Source organism: Cebidichthys violaceus, unplaced genomic scaffold, assembly GCF_023349555.1.
Source record: "Cebidichthys violaceus isolate CVI_PGR_0920_01 unplaced genomic scaffold, fCebVio1.0.p SCAF_7, whole genome shotgun sequence".
Classification (NCBI taxonomy): Eukaryota; Metazoa; Chordata; class Actinopteri; order Perciformes; family Stichaeidae; genus Cebidichthys; species Cebidichthys violaceus.
Window position 1 is genome coordinate 12,599,956 of NW_027176927.1, and position 12,153 is coordinate 12,612,108.

The 12,153-nt window shown below is 39.8% G+C and overlaps 2 protein-coding genes across 3 annotated transcripts; one reads left to right on the plus strand and one right to left on the minus strand.

The window, feature by feature from the left end:
- The first annotated feature begins 2,376 nt into the window (after positions 1-2,376).
- On the plus strand, positions 2,377-5,964 carry LOC137891196 (CCN family member 3-like). The gene is made up of 5 exons (XM_068735693.1): positions 2,377-2,558; positions 3,080-3,308; positions 3,483-3,737; positions 4,171-4,400; positions 4,587-5,964. Exons 1-5 carry the CDS (start codon positions 2,511-2,513, stop codon positions 4,878-4,880), a joined length of 1,056 nt encoding a protein of 351 aa, XP_068591794.1. The 5' UTR covers positions 2,377-2,510; the 3' UTR covers positions 4,881-5,964.
- Positions 5,965-10,075: 4,111 nt separating this feature from the next.
- LOC137891300 (E3 ubiquitin-protein ligase TRIM47-like) lies at positions 10,076-11,790 on the minus strand. Of its 2 annotated transcripts, none has more exons than XM_068735851.1 (2): positions 11,731-11,790; positions 10,076-11,545 (listed from the first exon to the last, which is right to left on the minus strand). In XM_068735851.1, the coding sequence occupies exon 2, from the start codon at positions 11,541-11,543 to the stop codon at positions 10,257-10,259; it is 1,287 nt and encodes a 428-aa protein (XP_068591952.1). In that variant the 5' UTR covers positions 11,544-11,545; positions 11,731-11,790; the 3' UTR covers positions 10,076-10,256. The 2 variants fall into 2 exon arrangements, with proteins under 2 accessions (XP_068591952.1, XP_068591951.1); XM_068735850.1 differs by having other exon boundaries at positions 11,712-11,788.
- Between the last annotated feature and the right edge of the window lie 363 nt (positions 11,791-12,153).

Sequence of the window (12,153 nt, forward strand, 5' to 3'; positions counted from 1 at the left end):
GGTAGTGGGTGTAACCAAATGGTGCATGTCAAGTATAAAGAATAGAAAATGTTGAACACTGAACTTCTGCAACAAATTAGTTTATAACTATCTACTGTCTAAAAGGAATACCATGTTTTAATAATTTGATTGATCTTGAATATGTTGAAATATTAATATGTATACAGTAAGTGCTCAGTACGCCATGTAGTAGAAAGTAATGTGATCATACATTTGAAGTCTGATGCTTTTACACACAACTACATAAACCAAGCTCACAAATTCCAGCTTCTCTATTGGCCACCTCATCTCTGAAATGTCAATCTCTCTCTTAAAACCATCTGAACACAGATTGGGCCATCACACAATGGAAACCAACCTCTAACTCAATACTGGTAGCCTGTATAAAACTCATGCCAACAGAAAAAAACCTGAAATATCACATGTCCAGAGCAAAAAACACATGCAATTTTAAATATATACTAGAGGAAACGTTTCACTCACCAGCATGTGAAAAACAGTCAAATTAGAATGAAGCTGCACTTGCTCTACATGCACACCACAACAGCTACATGCTGCATTTTCTTATCAGACTGCCACCACTTTCAAACCTGGATAAAGTATATCTGGCACCTGTAACTCGTACTCTCACAGACCACTGACATCCCTTCACCAAAAACCAAAACATTAAGCCCAGAGCCAAACAAACAGTTGCACTGCTCATTAAACCAGCAATAAACATTACCACGGTATCAAACCAAGCGGTCTTACCTTAAAAACAGGTGTGTGGTCTCTGCCGCTGTCCTACATATCCACCATACCACACTAAACTCCGGGGCAATGGACGAACATGTCGCGTGATAAAGACCTGGATCATCTTGACATTACAGTTCATCGTTTAGACCAAACGTCCCAATGGTCACAGCTTGAAAACCGAGGTCACAAAGGTGAAGGAGCTCGGTCAGCTGATTCCCTCTTTAAGGATAAGCTAACGTATGAATAGCATTTAGCGCGCTGCCTCAGTCCGTGTTCTTTTTTTACAACTTTTTTTACAACTTCTGCCATTCAGTCTTGTTATTGTTTTTGTTTTGTTTTTTAAAGCATTTTCTTTGACATTAGCTTAATGTGTCCTTTCTGTCGCTCTTGTCCGCCATGTGAAATTTGAACAACCGAATGTAAATAGTGATGACCCGTGAAAATAAAAGCATCAATATGTGTCACTCTTAATGATATATGTATTTATTGTGTTTGTAGACTCTTTCTGATAGCATATGACGATTCTGATAGTATGACTTATATTTGTAAAATAAACACAAAAAACAATACTGATGAATATCAGTTTGTGCAGTTTGTGTTGTGCATGTTTGTCAACACTATCATTTGGAATGCACCCAGTTGAGACATGAATAAACTCTAAACATATGGCTTTTAGTTGACTCTGCCCGTTACATTTCATGAAGTTTTGCTTACAATCTCTTATTAAATATAGGGAGCAATTACATAATGCCTTCTACGTATATAATGTCATGTAACAAAATATAATAAGTTGATGTTCAACAAACATGAAACATGAATACACTCACACACATAAGATATAAATGTAAATTCACGCTGATCACGTTTCTTCATCGTACTATCACACTCACATACACCCCAAACCAACTTACATACACACACATTTAGTTTCTGCCCCATTTCTGTTCAGGGGTCCAGTCAGCTTTCACCCCCAAATCCATCCAAGTACCTCTGCTTGGAATAAAACCATAACACATCTCAGACCAGATGTGTCGACCACAGTGTCTGTCCTCCCACTGATCCAAGCTACTGATGAACCAAAGTTTCCACTGTGTAGCTATTTTAGGAAGCAGTAACAATCCTACAGGGGATAAGAGGGTTTTCCACTGTGACCTCCCAGGTTGGGTTCGACGAGAGAGGTCAAAGTGTCACCACCCACTGTCAGTGGGACCAAAGTAAGGGAACCCCATGTCATATCTGACAACAGGAACACCCTGGAGTGCAAAGGGATTCCCCAAAACGGAAACTTCCAAAGGAAAAAGTAAAGTGTGCATTAATAACTAACAAAGATACAAGTATATAATTTATATATATATATATATATATATATATATATATATATATATATATATATATATATATATATATAAGTTATACATTTAATACCATGTATACATTAAAAAGCAAGTATTTTTTAGCAGAATGTTAAATGAACCTCCCTATATGTTGTGGTATCCTCATTGACTCTCATCCTCCTCCAACACCCTGGGCGATCTCGCCGACATTCCTTCCTGTTTGTCGTCATGGTGACAGCAGAACAGCTCCGCTATATAAGGTCCTCCTCTCCTGAGCCCTGAGCCAGAACGACAAAGAGATCACAACCTTCTGCTACACCACAGCTAGAGAGGAGAGACGATTCCACCCCGAACCAAAGGACTCAGATCAGCTCCAGTAAAGACAACTAAACCCTTTTTTAGACTGCAGATATTTTGGATTCTGCTTTATTTAACAGGAAGATGACCAATCTGTCAGAGAGAGCTCTTTTTGTCTTCTTTGCAGCACAGGTAGGCATTACATCAGTGACTGACTGTTTTCATTGAGATAGTGTTTTATATTGTGACACCAGAAGTTCTTGGGATGAATGGGTTTAAGATAAAGACATTATTTTATTTTATTTTTAAAAAATCTTCTCACTTTGGAAACTATCGGATTCTTTTTTTTCACAGACAATTTTTCACAGTTGTTGTCTTAATTTACCTAAATTGATGAATTGGTTAGCCACTTTTTACCAACAGTACAAATGAGTTTCACTGAGCAAGTAATTGGTTTTAAAGTTTACTTAAGTCATTGTTTGCTATTCTGTGAATGTCCCTTTTTTCACAAGATGTAAAATGAATTACCCTACAAAATGTTTAGCAACTTTTGCATCCTATACAAATTATGAGGAGAAGGTTTTACTTTTGTATAATACACATGATTATATGTAATATTTAATCACAAGAAGTAGGCTTGTCATTTTGGTTGGATTATAGATCAAGACTTTCAACAATATGTAAAACACCAATGAATTTTGTCTCCCACCCAGGTGTTTACAATAGTCTGGTCCCAGGTGTGCCCTCGGAGATGCCAGTGCCCTAAGGAGCCCCCCATGTGTCTCCCAGGGGTGCCTTTGATCCTGGATGACTGCGTCTGCTGCCTGGTGTGTGCCCGTCAGAAAGGGCAGGTCTGCTCTGAAATGAACCCCTGTGACACACGGAAAGGGCTTCAGTGTGAATACACCGTCGAGGTCCACAGGAGGACTGGGATCTGTGCCGGTGAGTGGACATCCCCAAACATTGTGTTCAGGATGTCCAGTATACGCTAGATGCTCTGTTCATTTTGTTCGTCCTGATGTCAGTTATACGTCTTGTGGATAAGAGATGATTTAATTTGTAAAAAAAAAAAAAAAACTAAATAAATAAATTCCTTATTTTGTCTCTTTCCTCCAGCTCATGAAGGAGATGTGTGTGTTCTGGACGGTTCTGTCTATCAGAATGGCCAGACCTTCTTCCCCAGCTGTAAGTACCAGTGTATGTGCCGCGATGGGCAGATCGCCTGTGTGCCGCGCTGCAACGTGGACGTGATGCTGCCTGGACCGGACTGCCCCATGCCACGCAGGGTCCAGGTGCCTGGAGAGTGCTGCGAGAAGTGGGTGTGTGAGCCCCAGGCTGAGGCCAGTGCACTGGGCGGCTTTGCCATGGCGGGTGAGTGGACTGGAAGTAAGGTGTGATGGGACGAGATAGACCATAAATATACAGATAGACACATACAATCAACCATTCCTCTTTGACGTCAGTGCCACTGCAGTGTGAGACAGAGTTTAAAGGTTATGTACATGTCTCTGACCTGATCAGGGTAAGGGAGCAGCAACCAAGAGAGGAAGGAAGGGACGAGGAAAATAGAGTGAGAGCTGAGAAAGGAGGAGGAAACACAGAGGAAAGAAACAGTGTTATCACTGCAATGTTAAACATCACTGCAGTCAGTTGAATCCAATCAAGCATTGTGTTCCCTAAACATTTTCTACATTCTTGGATTGGTTGCTTTCAAGTTTCAAGTATACACCTTAGCCTACTTTTTGTACCAGATGACATGGTGACTTCTTTCTCTAACCCACTATCCGCCCATGTGTTCCCTCAGCCTATCGTCAGGAGGAAACGGTGAGCTTCGACGGTTGGGACCCCAGCCTTAACTGCATCGAGCAGACCACGGAGTGGGGCGCCTGCTCTCAAACCTGTGGCATGGGAGTGGCCACCAGGGTCAGCAATAAGAACCGTCGGTGTGAGATGATGAAGCAGAGCCGACTGTGTATGATCAGACCCTGTGACAACCAGCAGGACCAGACGCAGCTGACACAACTTGCACAGAAGGTAATTTTTTGGGGACAACTTGGATGCCATGTCCTTTATGTAGGAGTTTCTACTCTCTAGTAAAGCCAGTAGCATGATAATACATAAGCTACTGTACTTTTTTGTTTCAAAATCACATAGAATGACTATTTTCTAGAAAGATACAGTGCACACGCATTCGGTGAATGGCTCTTTTTCTCCCTGCAGAGAGGCAGTAAGTGTCAGAGGATGGTGAGGAGCGACACAGCCGTCCACCTCTCCTATAAGAACTGCACCAGCGTCCAGGCCTACAAGCCTCGCTACTGTGGCTCCTGCACGGACGGCCGCTGCTGTACCCCCCACAGAACCAAGACCGCCCTGGTGGAGTTCCAGTGTGCCAAAGGTAAAACAACCAGGAGACCCGTCATGGTGATCCTGACCTGTGCCTGTCACAGCCACTGTCCCCAAGACAACGCTGTGTGGCAGCCATCGGAGATGGGATACAGCGGTTATAGGTCCTAAAATCCCTATTGAAGGGAGAATAGCTTTTTATTCACTTTAAAACATGAGTTGCATTAACTCTAAATGTTAGATTAAAACAAGTCTGTGATATATCAACAGTGAAAATACGATTAGATCTGCTTATTATGGTCAGAATCATACTTGTATTCATAAAATCCTTTGGACAAATAAGTGTCATCTTCTACCGTTTAGTAGAATCAAAGCACTTAAGCCTTGTGATATATCAGGTGGTGTACTTCCAACCATTCACAACAGACTTCAGTTGGACGGATGTCTGTAGGTGTTCTTACATTGTCTCTTCTTAAGAGGTCAAACATGAAGGTGTAAAGTTACAGGGTAGTGGGGACATACAGGAGTGTCATGGTTGCTTCCAACCAGATAGTTTGATTGCCAGTCGGGTTGGCTGATCAGGAAGAAATACAAGTTTTTTAGACAAAGAGCATGAAACCACAGTGTTTTGTTCAGCCTAAATCATGAGGAAAATCGCTCAGCAAAGGAGAAAGTAGCTCCTCTTTCAGAATAAAAGACCTGCTGTACTGTGACACTTTGACACCTAAATCTATTAAAAAAATAATAATACTGTAATCCTATTACTTTCACATTGATAAAATACAAAGAAGGAAATAAAGGACCTCAGGGTGAGCTGTTACCTTTTTGTGGCACTGCCATGGAAATCTATGGGATGCATTTTTTAAATAACTGGACTGTGTGCTCTGACCTGGTCTAAAGAGAGGTCACTGTAGTTACTTAGTGTCATTTCTAACATCTGCGCGAAATCTGACCCCTGTTGTATAATGTCGATGTTCCCTTCAATAAATTAAATTGTATGTTTTTTTAGGTTTTTCTTTTTGTTAAAAGTAGTGCACATGACAAAAGTTTTGTAAATACTTGCAGTATAGCTTGTTTGACCGAGTGTGTATCAAATACACAGCTTTAATCGGTAACAATGTAAACATGAATTGTATATATTGGTATGGTATTGTTTTGCTTACTACTTGAATTATACTTCACACTGCTTGTTGCTGTATCTGTCTCAATAATACTGTAAAACTCAACATTTGAAAATAAATGTGTATTTTTTTGTATCAAAGTTGTAATCTCTTTATTCATATTTCTACATTCAACACTAAAATCAATCTTTTCTCAGATACAATCATTAGGATGATAAATGAGATGATGACTTGTGTTTAAATGAGGGATAGCTTTAGGCTGAATTGGTTAGACGAAGAAAAATCAAGCAGGAATTACCTAAGAATTTAAACTGAGGATAATAGAGGAAACAGGAATATATACATTATGAATAGATAGGACTTAAAACTAAAGAACAAATGAGTAGTCTTCATTAATGACTTAATGTTAAACATAAAACATGTGATTTCTCTCACATCTGGCTTCTCATGTTGTTTGATTGAGGCTGATAATTGCCCTGCATCACACTGTTATGTGGTACCATGGATGTGTCAAATGTATGTCAAGTGTTACCTAATACTAACACTGCTCCACATTGATCAATACTGATGCAAATTTAAACAATTCCTACAGGAATGCACTACTGTTTTGTTTTGTTATGTTTTTCTGATGTAGCAAAGGGGCTACAACTGAATTTTGTTGCGCAAACCTGTGTTACATAATGACAATAAATTAACCATAAATCCTTGAATAAAAGCAAAACAATACAAAAGATCATCAAATATATGTAACCACATAAGAATCAAACACTGATTTCTCTTCTCACATATATATACACCATAATCCCTTGTCTCATTAAAGTGTTCACATATCTGCATTTGGGGTAAACGTCTTTGTCTGGATTCCCTTTTAACAGTGCAGGATGTTCATGGTATCACATGGGACCCAGAAGTTACCGAACCCCCCGAGCCCCACTGACAGTTGGGTGGTGACCTTTGACCTTTCTCCCTGAACCCCACCTGCAGGGTCACAGTGGAAAACCCTGTTATCCCCTGTGGGACTGCTATTGCTTCCTAAAATAGCTCTTCATTGGAAACTTTAGCTCACCAGTAACTGAATCAGAAGGTGGACTGACACTGTGGTCGACACATCTGGTTGCAGCTATGTTATGGTGTCTGCTGACCAGCTGTGTGTGGTCATGTTACATGTTGGTTATGTTTGTGGATCGAGGATTTTGAGTGTATCCTAGTGTTGCATTCTCTTTACATACAGTATGTTAAGAGTAAAGAGCAAGCTAAACAATGAAAACATAAAAAGATGGACCACTCGCTGTAGCATGGCTCTTGGGATGGCAATGTCTGTCTGTCATCCTTGAAACTCAAAACCATTTCCCATCGGGTTACACAAACAACAACACGGACACAGACTTTATCACATGCTGTGTTCAAGCAATAACTTTGCAACAAAAGATAAACACAGAATGTATTTGACCAGCTGATTTCAGTAACATCTTGATTTTAATAAAAACCCTTAAATTCCTTTTAGCTTGTTCACATTCCAATGCTGCTCAGATTTTCCTTCGGCCTTGCTGTACCGTGTGAGTAAAATAACATCTGTGTGAGAGATTGGTCTAGTATGGATGCTGACTGTAATCCTCTCATTCGTTGACAGACAGAGACAAGACGTATCATTCAGCCGTCTCTGCGTAAGCCTTGATTCAGTGCTGCTGACTGTTTGCATGTCAATGAATGACAGACTTTACAGCCTGGCTGAGTTTGCCGGCTGTTTGACGCTTTTGTTTTTTACACTGCTCTTTCCAACAAAGTCTGCTGCTGCTCTGTGAAGGGAGAAGGCATTCAGAAATCTGACGTTTAAAAGTGTTTGACTGATAAACCCTTTCTGTCAAAGAGGGGAAATTCATGAACTTGAGAAGAAAAATTGTAATGTAAAAATACAACCAATGTAATGCAAGTCATATTCACATGAGCAATTCGTGCAGTGTAATCCCTTAATTTCCCCATGTGACCAATAGTTTAATTAAATACACAAGGTTTTGTTGTGGGATCCCTACTGCAGCAACTACAAGTGGTCATTTTTGAAAAGACACTGGGGCTAATAATGAATATTAAAAGTAAACCGATAACCTGCCCATGGACTTCATGCTGTCATGAATCATTAATGCACCAGTGTTCACCACTGCGATCGACTCACCACTGAAGTGCAGTTTCCCTGTTTAGTTTAAATTTGTGTTTGAAGCAACTTTTGGTTGTTGTCTCTTGTAACTCATTTACAAGCATTAAGATGTGTACAATAAAGACTTTAAATGTATTTTGCCATCTCTATCTTAATGGAATGGGGCAGGAGCGTTTCTAGGATTCAAAGAAAGGGGGGGCTTAGCCCTAAGGGGAGGGGCATGTTTGTGTGCACAGCGCGCAGCAATTATTTTTGGGGCCGTGGATATCCATTGTTTCAGACAGTTCAGAGATTGGTTCAATCAGAAAGAGTGTGATTTTGCTCTGTAGTTTTGCTTGCATTCAGTGTATGATAACACAAGAGACAGAATTTCAGGGTCATAGTGAAATTTGACAACACAAATATGAACTTCTCTCAAAGAGAGAAATCATTTTTCTGCTTGTCAAGGAAAGACGGATAAACTAGCTTTCATATCCGCGTCACTCCCAAATCCTAATTCTTAAAGGGACCGCACACAATGGATGGAGAATGGACCTGACAGTGTCAACTTTTGAGTTTACTTGTTTTATTATGAGCAGAAGGGAATACGATTTTGATCAACATTTACATCTATTTTGTTGTCCGTGTAGTTTTTACATACCAGTGATATTTTATGCTCATTTGGACACTATCACTGAGATAAAGATGAACTAGTTCAGTGTCAAATATGCCATTAACTGATTATGAACAACAACTTTCTATAGAGACTGATATTATTGTTTCAAAATACTAGAGCGATATATTAATGCAAATAATAGAGAGATGTCGATTAACTAATAGTTCAGTATGATGATGGGCTGTTGGATTGTACTTTGAAGAGAAAACAGCCCCCCTAAAATAGACCTAACGACGCCCCTGATGGTGACTATAAAGAAGAAGTACTGGAATCTGTTCAACCCTCCTGTTATGTTCGTTTCTCATGTACAGCAATGATGTTCCCGGGTGAATTTGAGCCGGGCCATGTTTAATCATCCAAAAGTGGTCAGAAACCAAAAAATCCTAATAAATATAGTTTGTACCTCATCACCAACTCCATTACTAACAATTCAACCAGTATTTAGTGGAATGGAGTTATTCACCCCTCCATAGATCATATTTCAATTTGGATAACTCACTCGTTTTCATGAAAAATACATGTTCAAACTATTTTTTAGGTACTAAAACCTAGATATAAATTGCATTAGTCTACCAAATCGTATTTTTTTTTACATTTTTTTTTTACATTTTCTTTTTACATTTTGAAACTTTTTTCATGGGTGATGTAGATGAATAGAGATGAGACACCTCTGCTTTTCAGGGTCATATTGACCCGCTCACTCAAAATCAAGCCAAATGAGTCATAAGGATTTTTATTGAAAGTAAACTTGATTTATGTTTATTTATAGTGTTAAGAAACAGACATTTACAAAAATGAACAAGAGATGAGCACAATGAACGAGGTGTGTGTGTGTGTGTTTGTCTGTGTATCTGTGTCAGCACACGAGTGATGTGTCGTCACGGTGTGCTTTGTTCAAATACATTTTGTTTCAGGTGTTGCTTATTTTAACTCTTTTATACTCTGTTGTTCAGTTTGGGTAGTTAGGAAAGGTTTGAACAATTATAATGTGCAAAGTAACTAGTAACTAAAGCTGCCAGACAAATGTAGTGGAGTAAAAAGTACAAAGTTGAATAAAAGAGAAATACTCAAGTAAAGTACCTTGAATTTGTACATAAGGACAGTACTTAAGCAAATATAGTTAGTTACATTCCACCACTGATCATAATTTTCACTCTTACCACTTGCAACTTATCAAAACCAGTGGCGGACGTGCATTTTATACCTGGGCCTTCACTCGTAAAAATGAAGCTCAACACCTACAAATACACTAACTGCAGAGTGCAATGGGGAATGCGGGCTGCTGTTTGTATGAAGGGTAAGTAGATTGCTCTCTCTAGTGGTGTATTTGAATAAAGCCTCTGTCACCATCGTCACTTCAATGATCAGAAATGTGATAAAGATTTATTTCAGAAAGGACTTTACCAACATCTCTTAGACTTTATGTAAACTCATTTATTGTTAATTCAACACAAAATCAAAAAACAAGTATACAAAGAACAAACAACATACAAACAACTTGTAACATGAATTGTGATTTACAGACTTACTGTATATGAACATTTATAATTTAGTTTGTGACTGGAGGGAGAAGGAGAAGAGTTTTTATTTAATTTCATGATTTAGAAAAAGTATTTTGTTTATACAATACACATAAAAAAAATAATACAAAGAAAAAGGCAATATAACGAAAGAGAAACTATGTTATCTGGAAGTTGAGACCATGCTTTTATCTTCTGAACCTTCTTTTGCAGCCTGTGTGCCCAGCTGTCCGGACTGGGGCAGTAGAATAGGTAAACCATATCAATGAAATTGCAGCAGACAAAAGTGTGGGCCAGGTTTCCGGTGTCGGCGTCATAGAAAAGCACCAATCCGTTGTCAAAATCTACAGACACTGTGACTCTCTTAGGTTCGCTTATCCGGAAGAGATGGACGGGGATGTTACGTCGAGCCTTGCAGTTGGCATCACTTCCTAACCTTACGACCCAGTTTCCATTCCTCGGGTTAGGTATGAATGTCCTTATCCCACGCATCGGCTCTCTGACTACTCCTAAATCCCAGCTGTTGAACTCTTCAGCCTGAACCTCATGGTAGAATCTCCCTTGAGAAAAGTCCCCGTTTCCAGGAACACCGCTACATCTATCGAATAGGTTTGGAATCCACCAAATGAGAGGAGCTTGCATTTGATTCGACACCACAATGAGAGGAGCTTGCATTTGATTCGACACCACACAGTTTGACATCGCTTTATCTTTGCCTTTCCTCTTGGTCTGCACTGCCTCTTTTGTCTTCTGACCCTTCTTTCCACGCCTACCTTTACTCTCCTGTACTGCTGTCTTTTTCTTCCCCGGCTGAGCCCTCTTCTCTACAAAGGCTTCCTCTAAAGGTACCGTGTCATGGGAGCTATGTTCTGTACACAGGACACAAACACATGTCTGGTCATTCCTGCAGAAGAGCTCAAACATCCTGTTGTGTTCCTTGCATATTTGGTCCTCCAGGTTATGCACAGGATCTGTCAGTTTGTGTCTTTTTAAGGCCGCAACTCTCAGATGAGGCTCTAGGTGTGTCTCACAATAAGACGTCAAGCACACCAAACAGGTTTTAGAGGCTTTAAACTTGTTGGCGAGGCAGCAGTCACATGGCACCTGTCCGGGTTTGGCCAGGGAATTATTGTCAGCTGTGGCATTATGTTCCTTAAAATTTTCCACGACCTCCCTGAATCCCGTGTTGACCCGAAGTTTGAACCCTTTGCTGAACCTCTCATTGCACAGGGGACACTTAGACCACTCTTTGTCCTCCCAGTGCCTGTTGATACAGGCCTTGCAGAAGTTGTGTCCACATGGAATAGAAACAGGCTCAGTGAAAACTTCCAGACAGATGGAGCACAGGAACTGATCCTCAGACAGGAAGCTGCAGGCCTTGGCCATATCTAGAGGAGAAGAGAGGTTTTAAAGCCAAGAACCATCCATGTTTTTTGACTCCTATATGCAACTAGTGTGAGCCACTTCACGAACAAAGGGTGCAAAGTTTGTTACATGTTACGAAGCTATGAATACTCTCCAATATCAGAATATTATCAAATATATGTACATTACCAATGGAGTTTAACTTCACCTTCTTGGATGATCTGCTCTGCTGTCGGTCTGTGTTTGCAAATTAACTGAACTGTGTTTCCTTTAGTTTCATTTCTCTACAAATGATGCAATGGTGCCACTCCTCCTGTGACTCATGCTCCACCCATCTGTTCTCTGCTTTTAACTCCTTATGTCATAAAATGAAATATGAGCGTCAATTCTGCTTATACAGATAATAATAATAATAATAATGTGTCACTTTTATGTGTCAGTGTGTAATTACAGATCCACTCAACCAAAACAGCACCGGGTCCAACCACAACAAGTGCTCAACTCTGATTGGTTTCAGAATCAAGTCAGCGAGTTATTGAAATTATTTGTAGTCTGTGCTCTTAAAGAGTTAACATGAAAGGATTGAAATGAGCGGATCACTCCACAAATATTCTCTCTTCAGTAAAACTGC